The following is a 14,731-nucleotide window of genomic DNA, read 5'->3' on the forward strand; positions in this document are numbered from 1 at the left end:
CTAGTCTCATATGTTAACCACAAGATCATCAATTAGTTCAGTTTCTTATTGCTGTACAGTACCACAAGAAATAAAGTTCTTACATGGAAATAAGCTATGTAAATGCATAGATAGTTCAAGGGTAACCCTCCCTGTGTAAATCCAGCCTAAGTTTGGATAGGAATATCAGAAGTCAGTTATTTAGCTTTCAGCAGAAGAATCAGTTTGATTTAATTGGGGATTGGTCCTGCTTTGAGCAGGAGGTTGGACTAGATGACCTCCTGAGATCCCTTTCAACCCTGATATTCTACGACATTTATGCTTGCTCTCTTCTGATTTAATTTTATATTGTTCTCTACTGGTGCTCTTTGGCCCACTGAATGCTGTAGGGATAGATTTTACTCAGTGTTGTTGTAGCTGCGTCAGTCCCAGGATAGTAGAGAGAGAAGGTGAGTGAGATAATGTCTTTTATTGGAGCAAATTTTGTTGTCTCTGAAAGTTATTACCTCCCCCACCTTGTCTCTCTAAAAAGGCCAAATCCTCTTTTTTAATTCCTGCAGAAATATATTGTCATCCACTGTAACTTATGGTCTGGATTGAATGCTATCTGAAGGCTATCCTCCAGCCAAGAATAATCAAAGCACAGTATACTCCAGACATATCCTCTACTCTGGGCTTACTTTATTCAGAGGAGAGGGGGCATTTGAGAGCTGTTTATGGTCCCTTTATGCTTCACAGTATTGTGGAGAATCAGTTCCAATAAAAGTAGCAAACTGCAGTGTTGTAAATAAAAATGGGCCATGTATTTCAGAGTGTGGACAGACATGGGTAAAGTGAAGTAGTGATTTTGTATTCTCAGACCATGGAAGCCACAATTGGCTTATAGGTAGCTTTAAAATGCATACTTTATGTTCCAGAAAGATTTAACACTTTCAGAGGACAGGTTTTAGACTAGATGTGGGATTTTAGTTATTGAGCTGAAAATTTTCTTTGATCACCAAGACAGCTTGTATTATCTCATCTCTTCAGACTAAGCAAGTCCATATGGTGGAAGTTTAGAACAGCAGTGGCACTTAGGTTTGAAATTTGAAATGAATTAAAAATTGGCTAAAAGACAAAAGTATAAATAAAAGGTCAGTTTATAACACGATGAAACGTAAGAGTGGGGTGCCCCAAGGAGCCGTACTACGACTGATATTGTTTCAATATATTAATTACTGATCTGGAAAAAAACAGTTTAACAATGATGTAGGAAACCTTTGTAGATGACAGAATTATTTAGGAGAATCAAACCTAGAACACAAGAATGACAATACTGGGTCAGACCAAAGGTCCATCTAGCCCAGTATCCTGTCTTCTGACAGTGGCCAAAGGTGCTTCAAAGGGAATAAACAGAACAGGTAATCAAGTGATCCATCCCCTGTCACCCATTCTCAGCTTCTGGCAAACAGAGGCTAAGGACACCGTGCCTGTCCATCTTGGATAGTCATTGATGGATCTATCCTCCATGAATTTATCTAGTTCTTTTTTGAACCCTGTTATAGTCTTGGACTTCACATAATCCTCTGGCACTAGAGAAGGCACTAAAGGAATCCAAAGAGACCTAGCAAAGATAAATATATGGGAAGCCATGATGGCTGATGAAATTCAATGTTGGCAAATAATATGAACTGCTCATATACATTGCAGCTCCATCTTAAGTGAAACCATCTATGAGAGAGACCTAGATGACATTGCAGACAACTCAATGAGAACAGTTGCTGTATGACAGCAGCAGTAAAAAAATCAAGCATGATGTTAGAATGTAAAAATAATAGTAATACTGAATAATATCCTTGAAATTTTAATATTGCCATTACTTAAATCAGTGGCACACTTTCAACTTGAATACTTTGTTCATTTCGGTCATCCTATCTAGAAGATAGGTTCTAGAAGAAAAAATTGGGATCTAGAGACAGGGAAAGAAAATTAAAGTCACAGAAAGACTTCCTGATGAGGAAATATTGAAAACATTAGTCCTATTTTTTTAGTTTAGAGAGATTACCAATAGAAGACATTATAGAAATATATAAAACAATGAATGGTAGAGAAGTTAATGGAACTTTAATGGAAGAGAAGTTAATGGAAGCTCTTGTTTATCCTTTTCATAATACAAGAACAAGAGGATATCTAATGAAAAAGATGTCAAATTTAAAACTGGTAGGAATGAGTTTTTATACAGTGTTTAATTGGCTTGTGGAACCCGTTGTCAGAAGATATTGATAGCAAGAGTTTAGTAGGATTAGATTAGTTCCTTCTGTAACTGAACAGTTATGCTACAATTAAGGGTTAAGTCATAAGAACCAAGATATTAAAAAAGATGAGTCATTTACATGGGTAATGAGAACACATACAATTATATAAGATGGAGGTTGGGAAGGCCAGGATAGTCCATTGTGAGATTTCCTGCACCTTCTTCTGAAGCAGGATATTGGATAAGATGGACCACAGATTTTTGACCTGTTGTGATAAATCTGATGTTTCCCTGCAATACTGATTGTATGTTTGTGAATACATTTTTTTAAATAAGAGGAAATATAACTATTGTAATATTAAAATTCTTTTTATTTTTAAATTTGCAGATTGCCTTTACTAAAACTTTTGTTCAGCATTATGCTTTTATTATGAAAACACTGAAGAAAAGCCATGAATCAGACACTATGTCTAATAGAATTGTACATATCAGTGTTCAGTTATTCAGCAATGAAGAGCTAGCACGTCAAGTGACAGAAGAATGTCAGCTGTTGGATATTATGGTCACTGTCCTATTATATATGATGGAAAGTTGTCTTATTAAAAGTGAGCTGCAAGGTAAGTTGAATTCTTGTTTTCATTAATATCAAACAAGAGACTTGTACTGAATGTTTCATCTTCTGTTTTTGAGTTTAGCCACTAACTTTTGAGAACTGGACAGGTTGTAGCCACACGCTTTGGGAGCTAGAGACCATAAAACTTTCTGGGAAATTTAAGAATAGTTTTATTCAGTATGTCACTGGCATTTTACGCTGGTTTTTTTTACTACAGTGTAGGATGACGTAAAACAGCAGAGTGTTTCACTTCACAGATAGCCACTTCAGTGTCAGGTGAAGTGATTCCATTTATACAGTTCATAAAGTGCTGTGCTTTGCATTGAAGGGCACTATATATACATTGAGATTTTATTTATTAAACATAATATTTTTCAAAGTCTTTCATGACATCACTTGTCTTCTAAATGGTTCTAATTTTCCTTCCCTGAGAGGAGTGCCTTTTGCAATGCATGATATTATTAATTAAGAATATGATTAATCTCCTCACAAACACTACTGTTTAGACACTTTGCATTCTGATACAGTGGAAACCTGAATGTAATATACTGCACAGAGGATAAACCCATTAGTGAAGACCCAGAGCCTACTTTTTCCTTGCCCAAAATAAATCACTTTAAAAGTTTTGAATAACAATGTTATCCTCTGAATTGCTCATATATGCTGATGTCTTTTAGTCTTACCATTGCCAATTCAAATGTCAAGTGATTTTGCTAGAACAGAGATGCGCTAGCAGAACTTTACACTGCATTATTAAAAACTAAGTATTGTTTAAATATCTCTAGGACTCTGGCTTCTTCGTTGTCAGTATAGACTAATCATGTGTAAGCATGCTGGGACGTGAAACAGCAGAACTAGAATTAATTTGCAAACTGGACACCATCAAATTAGGCCTGAATAAAGACTGGGAGTGGTTAGGTCATTACAAAACCTAATTTCCCCCTACTATTATGCACACCTTCTTGTCAACCGTTTGAAATGGGCCACTCTCATTATCACTACAAAAGTGATTTTTCCTCCCTTGGTAGTCTACTGTTAATTGAATTGTCTTGTTAGACTGACTTCCCACTTGGTAAGGCAACTCCCATCTTTTCATGTGCTGTGTATTTATACCTGCTACTGTATTTTCCACTCCATGCATCTGATGAAGTGGGTTCTAGCCCATGAAAGCTTATGCCCTAATAAATTTGTTAGCCTCTAAGGTGCCACAAGGACTCCTCATTGTTTGTGCTGTGCCAGAAATGGCAGCCTAGTGGCAGGCGAGGCTATGGTAGCTTTAATCTACCTTTTGTGCCTTCCTGCTTCTGGGTTGCTCTGAGACAGCTTGTCTGAGCCCTAAGAGCCTTTTGTGAGTTATAGCACATTCCTGGCTTCCCCTATGGGCTGCAGAGCTGTCTGGAATCTCCACTGTGCTGCATGATGTACCCAACCCCGGTATACAGCCTATCCCAAGGCTTGCAAGCAGTCCACCTTCTGTAGTGCCTGTGCAAGGGGACTCCTCCTTCAGTTGCACCGAGGACTTTTAGTGCTCCTTTATGCAGCTCCACCCCTTTTACCAGATGTAATGGGAACTTGAGCAGGCGGTAAGGATCTCACCTGATGTTTGGTGTCTGCTGTGGCAAGCAACTGCATGTTCTTAGGGAATCACCTGCTAGAATCCCCACAAAGCTATTTTCTCTGCTAACAGATTTATTTAGGCATAAGTTTTCATGGGTAAAAACCCCCACTTCTTCAGATTCATCTTTTTTTAAACCCACGAAAGCTTATGCCTAAATAAATCTATTAATCTTGATTATGTTTGTTAGTCTTGCACCAAGAAGACTTACTTAAAAAAAGTGTTTTTAATAGTAGTTATGATAAAGTAGTCTGGTGTTTGCCTGAACTGCTTTAATATGTTTTTTTTTTTAAAAAAGACTTGGGGAACAAACAGCTAATACACAAGAGAGCTTAGGGCACTCAATCAGTGTTGGGGGGGGGAAGAATAGGGGGAAGAAGGAAAACAGCAAATTTGCACGTTCATTTGCATTTGAATGCATTTTAAAGCTTATTAAGAAACTTTTTTGGACATGTATCACAAAGATTCATTGTTTGCCTTTTTAATAATTCAAGGAAACTCTTAGCAGTGACAGCTCTTTTAATTACCATATGTATTATATTTTGACATGAAGTGGTTTGCATCCCCCATTCTGTATCTGCACATATTGCATATGAAGGCAGACATAGGAAGGCAGATTTTGATATCAGTAATGCACAGTTGTGCATATCATTGCTCACTGTTGTGGCTGTGGCCATGATTTGATATTTAGACCATTCATGATTACTGAGATACTAGAGATGGTGAAGACTAGTAAATTAAAATTGGATTCATTATTGGTAGAGATTGTTAGCTCCTTCCTTAGGACAGGGCAGACTGACAGTGTCAAGTAAGGAAAATTACTATGACCAGCACTCAAAATGATCTATTTCTGGCCAATATTTCATTTTCGGTTCTGGAATTTAAAACAACTGTGAAGGCAGTGACAAGGCAACTCTATATGAGAGAGGTGCCTTGGTCTCCTTGAGGTTTGTGAGTCTGGGTACAGACATGGTTGGAGCACAGAAATGGTTTTGGTATATCTTCTCCTTGGTAGGGTGGAGATTCAGTGTCCTTTTGATCTGTTTTTGAATCTATCAGCTGCTACCAGTTCCATTAATCATGAAGTATGGTTGACTTGCCTGCAGCCCTCAACATAGGAAGCCTTTTGGTTGCTTTGCTCTTATTGCTGAAAGATTCCAGAGTAATTCTGTACAGTTACTCGTCTCTCTCAATGGCTGTCTCGTGTGGAGTTCTGCAGGCTTCCATCTTCCCTTGGGTCATTGGCCCTATAAGTCCATTAATGGCTATTAGCCAGGATGGGTAAGGAATGGTGTCCCTAGCCTGTGTTTGTCAGAGGGTGGAGTGGGATGACAGGAGAGAGATCACTTGATCATTACCTGTTATGTTCACTCCCTCTGGGGCACCTGGCATTGGCCACAGTCGGTAGACAGGATACTGGGCTAGATGGACCTGTGGTCTGACCCAGTATGGCCATTCTTATGTTCTTATTTGCATAGACGCATGTGTTACAGAGTGTTTAGTATATTGATGAAACACAGCTCTTCCTCTAAATCATACAACTAATTAGCACGGTCAAATGCCTTATCCATCTGAATGAGATTCAGGCATGGATGAACTGGCAAAAAGGCTTATGCTGATATGCTGGAAAGGAGGAACCAGAAGATGTAGCAAGAAATCTACTAAGGCATATTTAGGCTTTGTTTACACTGGAACTTTTGTCAGCAAAACTTTTGTTGGTCAAGGGTGTGAAAAGACATCCCTGACCGACATAAGTTTCACCGACAAAAGCTCTGGTGTGGACAGACATAGCTGCCGCTGCTCGTTGGGAATGGTTTAATTATGCCTCTCACCGGCAAAGAGCGGCTACACAGAAGATGTTATAGTGACGCAGCTGCAGCCATACAACTGTGCTGCTGTAAAGTCCATAATGTAGACATAGCCTTAGTCTGCATTGCTGACAGATACCATTTGTCCTTTGGCGATCTGGTGGCTATTCAGGTTAACTAATGAGAAAGTTCACTAATGAGATTCATAGAGACCATTTGAACATGGCCAACAGGTGCTTCTTACCAAACTGGGAACAATTTTTGTAAGGGGAAAAAGAAAAATAATGAAGAAATATAATGGTCTTGCATCCATTAATGCAATCTTAAGGTTGCACAGTTAAACCCGAGAATTGAAAAATGCATATATTTGAGAAAGTCTTTAATTATGAGATAACTTACTATCCCACTGCAATGACCCAAAATTTGCAAATGTTAAAATAATCCTAGCTTAACACACCCAGACATGTGCACACATACATAAACAAAAATAAAATGTGAAAACAAATAAAACAAAAATACAAACAAAAAACTTGGCACAAACAGCAGCACTGCTATGCTACTGGGATATAGGTCATTTCTGTTCTTATAGGTCCTTTCTCTACAGAGCTTTCATCCCATTGAGCCACTAAAAGAGTAGCTTTTTATACCCTAAAGAAAGTTTTCCATGATGGCTCACTCGTAAAAGATCCTCTCTTCCTTGACTGAGTTTACCCAACTACCCCTGTTCAGAACCAGTGAAGAAGAAAAGCAGCTGAAGAAATGCTGATGCAAATTAGAGCAGCTGCTAGGTTGAGCTAATTTATTCTGGGGCAGAGAATTAGGGAACTAAACCTGTAGTTGGTTCTTAGCTTCTTTAATCTTGCTTTGGCTGCCCGGGGTTACTGTGTGGGGAAGAGAAATAATTCTTTGCTAGGCATTTTTCTAGGTTCAGGCAGAGCCAGTTGAGTTTATATACTGCTCTTCCTTGTGCAGTCACAAGCCTGTCAGGGATGTAGGCAGTGGAGTAGCCAGAATTACTCTTTCCCTCCCCTGTAAAGCATCAAGTAGACTGTGGGAAGGCTGCTGATCTGAGTGCTCCCTGCTCTATGCTGTTTCTGGTACTGCAGAGAAAAGGGACAGGAGGCAGTTAAGGAAGTGGTGTCCCCTACTAGCTCTTTGTAGCAAAAAGGCTGATTCACATACTACCATTTAAAATTGCCAGGCATGGCTCAAGGAACAATTTCAATTTATTATGCAATACAAATTTTCCTAACAAAGTGGCTCTTGAGGGCTACAGATTGGACATCCTTATCTAATATAACACTTTGATTTAAAGAAGACATGCTTTTCAAGCTAGAAGGAACTGCTGTTGAAATGGTTGGGTAAGAATAAAGCTTTTTCTTTATTTTCCCAGCTTTTTTTTTTTTTTTTTAATTAAATGTAGTGGGTACTGTTATGAAAGACACAGTGGAAAACATTGGTGGTTCTTTGGGTGTGTGTCAGCATGGATCCCATTCTAAGTGTGCATGTGCCTCATGCATGTGAGACTGGAATCTTTGAATAACTGTGTCCCTTGGGCTGCTCATGTACCCTGCGAGTCCTCAAGACTGCCCCAACCCAAAGGGTGTACAGAGCAGAGTGGCTGCAGCTGTCCCTCAGTTCCCTCTTATTGCCTGTGGCAGTAAGACAGAACAAGGTGTGTGTTCGCTATCCCTTAGTGGAATATTCTTCTCTTTTGGTTAATTAGCTAGGCATAATTCTCAGCAAACTCTCCCTTTTTAATTTTATTTTTTCCACTTGCCAAAAAAAGGATTTTTAAAAGATCTGTTTTTTAAAATGGAAACTTAAAATTTCTGCTTGGTGTTTTATGCAGCTATCTTTGCCTACAATAGCAGATTCAAAGCCCTCAAGCTTCGAACAGTGCCAGTCCTGTGATAGACTCATTATGCTTACAGACTGTCATAGGAGCTGGCATTTTTTGTTTTGGTGAGATCCATGTACCAGACTACTACCCTTTGTGAACCTGCAATTCCTACTGGGGCCCTATCACTATCAATACAAAGTGCTACAACTCGTTCTCTCCACAGTACCAGTAGTCTTCACTAAAAACCTAGTCGTGATGGCAGTGCACCTAAGGAGACGCGGCATTCATGTTGAGCCAATCTAGACAGTTGCTAATCAAAGTCATGTCTCATACACTTCTTCTTCCAAACATCAAAGCTCCATTTCCTTAGAGATAAACTGCCTCCTCTCCATGTTTTAGAAACTGGAACTGATTGGAACTTTTTTGACTAAATGAAATTTCATGGAAATATGCAGTTTTGTTTAAACCTATTGCTTTTGACAACATTTTCATTGGGGAGGAAGCATGTGTGAGTGGGGAGGGAATGGGGAGAGTGTCTTTCTCTCTCACTTGCCTAGTGGCTATGGTACTTGCCCTGGATGTGGGGTGCAAGGTGGGATTCAGAGTGATCAGGGATGGAAAAACTCTCCTCTGAATCAGGGATATCTGGAACTTGTACGTGGATCTCTCATGTCTAAGGTAGTATGTACGCTTTCTCTTTTTCTCTGGTTTCGGTATGAAAAAGGACATTTTATAAAACTTAGTTTTCATGAAAATGTTCCACTGCAGAATGAAAACAAACTTGGAAAGTTGCTGTAAAATGGGCTTGTCCTCCAATCAGGTCTGTTAGAAACATCCCTATCTGAAATCTGCAAGGCAGCTACTTAGAGTAATGCCTGACTTTTGTTAAACACTATGCTCTGGTCCTGGCCATGAGGTCAGATGCGAGTTTTGGTAGAGCAGTATTACAATCATCAGTTAGTTAGTGAACGTTGGGACTCCTCAGTCACACTGTCCAGATGGGACACTGCTCATTAGTCAACCTCAGTGAGAGCCATATGGACACATACTTGAAGAATGAACAGTTACTTACCTTCTAGTAACTTTGGTTCCTTGAGGAGCTGGGGTTTGTGTGTGTCTCACAAGCTGCCCTCCATCTCTGCTTTTTTGGAGTCCTCTTTACCTGAGATTTTAAATTAGCGAGGTAACTGAGCAATAGTGGCGACTGCTATGCCTTTTATGCTCTAGAAAGGCGGGGCACAAGGACATGTGCAGTGCAGGCATGGCCCAACAACCACTACTATTCAGATTCCAATCTCGTGCAAGTGGGGGGCATGTATACCTAGAATGGGATCCACACATATGACAAGAACTTGAAGTCGTTGCTATTAGGTAAGTAATCGTTCTTTACAGCCGTATGCTGTGCATGCTATAAATGTTTTTAAACCCTGATTCTTTTAATTGTTCACTAGGTAGTTACTATATTTTTTTCTTTAAAAAACATGATGGGATTTTTTTAATCACTTTTTTCCTAGATGAAGAAAACAGTTTACATGTCGTAGTGAACTGCGGGGAAGCACTATTAAAGAATAATACTTACTGGCCACTTGTTAGTGATTTTATTAATATCCTTTCACACCAAAGTGTGGCTAAGAAATTCCTGGAGGATCATAGTCTGTTAGTAACTTGGATGAATTTTGTATCATTCTTTCAAGGTAGGTGGCTTTTAGCTTTCTTATTTAGTGATTAGAAATATCTTTTTTGGAATCTGCCTAATTTCAAATCTTTTCTCTCCTGTACTTAAGCAAGAATTTTTAAAGGTGGCACAATGTTTACAATAACATACACCTTACACACCCTTGTATAAAAATATTTAATCCACTAGCGCGTTCTGATGCAAATTTCTGGAAGTGGATAGTTGATTGTAAATTACTCAAGCCAAAAGAATTCTGTTTCTGAAATGCCAACTGATGAGAAGCAAAGGCTGAACACGTAAAGGCATTAAGCACTTCTGATGTGCAATTGTGACAACTGACATCTTGATCAGCACCAGGTGTTGAACCAGGAACATCTGAGATCTTAAAAGCATTAGTTTCTGTAGTTTGAACTAAAGAGGGCAGGGTCTCAAGATGAGAGCTGTAATAGATTTGCATCCCTTGTGGATTGGGGCACACCAGGGAATGTGTAATACATGTTGACTGGTGGGTTACATACTACAGTCATGGAAACTGTGTTTGAGACACACCATGATTTGAATTCTGGACAAGCTCCAACTTGTATCATGGCAGCTGAGGATCTCCAGAGCTTAAAGCATGAGTCTCTCTATGCTTGAGTTAAAATGTTAGGCTTTGGAGATAAAGCTCTAACAGATCCATGTAGCCCATGTTGATCAGGCACAGAGGGGCTGAGTAAAATGCATTGGGTTACACACTGCCAAAGTTCTCAAGAAGTTGTTGTACTAACAGTGTAAGTTATGACTTTGATAGAAATATGTTTCAATGTCAAAGTTCTAAACTCAATACTAGGGAAAATGAACTTGACGTATTTAGGTATTCTTTGTATAAACATGTGGAAATGTGGGAGATTTTGTATTGATTTGTTTTTCTCTGAATGTTTGCATAGTGGAAAGCATGCTTCCTCTATGGAGGGATCCAAAATTCTGTAGTCAATTTAAAAATTCTCATTGATTTGATTTGGAGTTGAGACTAAAAGGTGCCCAGTTCAGATCACGTGCCTGTTCAGTATGGGTGCTTGAGTTGCTAGCCTAACATGGCCAGACTTTCTCTACTCAACTGATCTCTTTCTAGTCAACTTTCAAGGTCTCTGTTCAGTTCAAATCCTTAACCTTGTGGATACTTAGGTACAATTGATCACACCCTCTGAATCTTATTGCATGAGTGTCATCTCCCTGTGCAGGTATGCATATATGTAAGTGTGTATAATTAAAAAAAAAATACTAAGATCCGCTTAATGGTAGAAAAAGATGCTGTTGTGTAACACTGTTTACATCTTTTAAGGTATGAATTTAAATAAGAGAGAATTAAATGAGCATGTGGAGTTTGAATCGCAGACCTACTATGCTGCATTTGCTGCTGAACTGGAAGCCTGTGCGCAGCCCATGTGGGGACTGCTATCGCATTGTAAAGTTAGGGTAAGGCAAACATCTTTTTCGTTTTTACTTTGTCTTTTAAAAAACAACAACCCCTTTTAACTTTCTTTTTGTAGTTTCAGCAGATTTTACAAATAGTTGGATTTTAGGGTCATGTATCAGTTCTCCATCAAGTGTTACTTTCTGGATAGCGAATGAAATTGAAGTTGATGAAAAATACATCTGGCAGTATTTGTAGTCAAGCTTTATTTGAACAGAACTCACAAATCCTTTAAAAGATGTTTATACTCATGTTCTCTGCATTAGATTTGGCCAGACATTTGACTGGAGAAAAGAGTGATGACTTCAACTGCTCACTTGGAAGATCTTTGAAACAAACGAGATAGTAGTTTTTGAATAAAAGCATTCTTGGCTGAAGGGTTGTCTTTCTCCAAATTGCTCAGCTGGAGCACGAAAGATTTTTTCATAGACTAAATCATGACTTTCATTTATACCTGCAGGCTGAAATGTTCCCACGGGTTTGTCTTGATTCAGGACAAGCTTTTCCAGAATCTTCATTGTGTGAAGCCTCTGAGTGTGTTGAGCTTTATTTTTCTATTTAGGTGAATTAAGGTTTTCATTTGTATGTCAAATAAGGGGGCTTAAAAAAAGCAAACTAGTCCCCTTTGTTGGCTTATCAAGACATTAGATTAGGGCAGTAATGGCTGGAGCTCTGTAATATGTGCACCAGCTACTGCGTTCTTCTAGTAGGTGATACAACTACCAGCAAGTAGGCCACATGAGACTTGGCACTAACATCTGTCCTTGTGGTGTTGGTGTCCATGTTACATGTAGGGTTGTACCAAAGCCTGGAGAACTGTCTTTGCCAGCCAACTGAATGATATTGTAAATAGCTTCTGACCTGCATAGTGCAATGTATAGGAGTTTGAGAGAGTAATCTCTTTAGACTGAGGAAATGTATATGAGAGTATCGATCCCCCAGTTTGATTTTAGTGCCTTCACAGGAGCTTTGATAAGGATGATGATGTTGGAGACTTGTTTCTATGGAAGAGGAAAAAAGCCACTGTTTGTTTCTCTGAAAGAAGCATTATTTTAGTGAAAACAAAGATAGCATGGGCAAGCAACAAATGTCTCAGGCTGTACCTGTTAGAACTGAGGATATAACTCTGTAACAGCAATCTCGTAAATCCTTTGAAGTGCCTATTTAAATATGATTGATTGCATTATTTTGGTGAAAACAAAGATAGCATGGACAAGCAACAGACATTTCAGGCTGTACCTGTTAGAGCTGAGGATATAACTCTGTAACAGCAATCTCGTAAATCCTTTGAAGTGCCTATTTAAATATGATTGATTGTTACTTAGTAATAGTCTCCAGAACTGGGACTAGAGGTCTTGGGTGTACACTGACTGTAATAGGAATGAGGTTAAAATGTAATGGGATATACGTTGATACTTGTGTCCGAACAACTCTGATGATTATACTGTAATGTTGGAAAAGGAGAAAATTAAGTCTGCTGTGATGTGATTATAATATTGGTTGGTTGTTGTTTGAGCCTGCAAATAGACATTTTGGGATAGTAATAAAACTACATATTTGTGCATAATTATCAAATCAAAGATCTGGATTATTAACTATGTGAGATTAAATCTCTTGAATATAATGATGATTTTTCTCACAATTACACCACACAATTGTTAATTTGTGTGGCAAACAATGATAGGCTAGCAGAAAATGGAATTCTTCTATTGAGAGGAATACTTGAAACATGAAAACTTTTACATTTCTACCTCCTCATCATTTATTATGAATAATAAATATGAATCTTCTAATTTTAACTACTTTCCAAACTAAATAGGAGGAGTTATGTTGGTGTTCATAGGACAGTAAAGTCTGGATTGAAACGTGCTCTGAAAAGACTTCTTTGGGTAAACTAAATATTCCAAAAGTTTAAATTAGCAATTGCAAAGGCATTTTCATATTGTAAATCATATTAAGATATTTTTATTAAATCTCTCTTCTGAGGCTAAATTGCCCTTAGAATACTTTACTACAATTTACTGGTTTTTGAAGTGCCAACTAATTGTCTTTTTCCCTCTCACATGCTTTTGACCGCACTGCTTGAGGTTTATAGCCTATCTTGCCTTGAGAGATGCAATTTAATTTAAATTGTATTTCAATGTAAGAACATATATATATAATATAAAATATAATAAGTTTATGGTTAACCTGAAACAAAATTACTCCTATGCCTTCACTCTCATTACACGCACATTTGTTAATCTAGTGGTGAGCACTGAATTTTAATGCACTGAGTTTGTTAAACTCTAAAGACATTGCTGTAGAAGTGTTTGAATAGGATATTGGATGCTTAGTAATTCCTTTTAGGATCTGTGCATGAAAGGTCCCTTTGTATGCACAGGTTCCTGTTTCTGTGCTAAAACAAATAGATTAAATTAAACAACATTAAGCCACCAAGACCAAATAGTGTTGTTTGTAAGAATTTCAAAGGAACTCAATCAAGTGGCTGAACAAACATTTAAATCCACTATTATATCCAAGGACTGGAGGGTAGCAAATGTTTACTAGTCTCTTAAAATATGGTGTTGGGGATGGTCCTAGGAATTGTAGACCCAGAAAACTTAATTCAGTACCAAGTAAATTGGTTGAAACAATAAAATGAAAGGGTTGTTTTTGTTTTTGTTTTGTTTTTTTTAATAAAACTTGGTTGAATGTGATAGAGGGCGACACCTGCATCAGAACTCAGAACAGGTCTGGATAACACAATAGCAAAAACATTCTAGGCTCTGGTATGCTAACACTCCTGCCATTGATGAATTTTGGGAAAAATCTCAGTGTAGAGAAGGACAGTGTCAACCACCAGTAAATCGTTAAAACACGTTAATTTTCAGTGGTGGAAAAGAAAACTTTTTTTAAATAAAAAGAGAAACATTGTGAAAATTCTGTATTTGTGCCCTGTTTTAAAACTGTGAACAGAAAAGAACTGAAAAAATCCTTAAACCGTCATACTAGTTAACAAACTATTTTCCCCATTGTATTAATGAAACTGTTACACAAAACTGTTTTTGAATAGTATGGTACAGTGTACGATGATGAATGTCAAATAATTTTTCTTATTGCAGGAGACACAAGAGTACACACGAAATGTCGTTAGATACTGCCTTGAAGCACTTCAGGACTGGTTTGATGCAATCAACTTTGTAGATGAGGTTTGCATCCTTTATATGATTAAACAAAGTGTTGTCAGAAATGTCTTGTTAAACTTAAAAATATTAACTTTTAAAGTATTTTTTATTATTTAAAGGAGAGAAAATTATCCTTTTAAATACTGTAACAGATGGATTACCATGTTAAAAACAATGCTACTCTTGTTAAAACCTTTGTAATTCATGGGTATGATGTGATACATGTGTGAATTAAGAACATTGGAGTCCCCAATTTAATTAATGTGAACTTTTATTCAGACTGAGGTTCTACCAATTGATGCCATAGGAGCACTCCAAAGCAGTAGAGTGGAGAGCTTTAGCAAT

At 37.9% G+C, this 14,731-nt stretch overlaps 1 protein-coding gene across 5 annotated transcripts in view; it reads left to right on the top strand.

The window, feature by feature from the left end:
* The window catches only part of UBR3 (ubiquitin protein ligase E3 component n-recognin 3), a 215,276-nt gene that overhangs the window by 49,921 nt on the left and 150,624 nt on the right, over positions 1-14,731 (top strand). For all 5 annotated transcript variants that reach the window (XR_006277987.1, XM_038422811.2, XM_038422812.2 and 2 more), the window contains exons 8-11: positions 2,601-2,829; positions 9,606-9,785; positions 11,088-11,221; positions 14,324-14,410. Coding sequence is in view for 4 of the 5 variants with exons in the window: in XM_038422811.2 (XP_038278739.1) it covers positions 2,601-2,829; positions 9,606-9,785; positions 11,088-11,221; positions 14,324-14,410 (630 nt within the window). In the remaining variant the exon portion in view is untranslated. The remainder of the gene's footprint in view (positions 1-2,600; positions 2,830-9,605; positions 9,786-11,087; positions 11,222-14,323; positions 14,411-14,731) is intronic.

The sequence above is a fragment of the Dermochelys coriacea genome, chromosome 11 (genome assembly GCF_009764565.3).
Source record: "Dermochelys coriacea isolate rDerCor1 chromosome 11, rDerCor1.pri.v4, whole genome shotgun sequence".
Taxonomy (NCBI): domain Eukaryota; kingdom Metazoa; phylum Chordata; order Testudines; family Dermochelyidae; genus Dermochelys; species Dermochelys coriacea.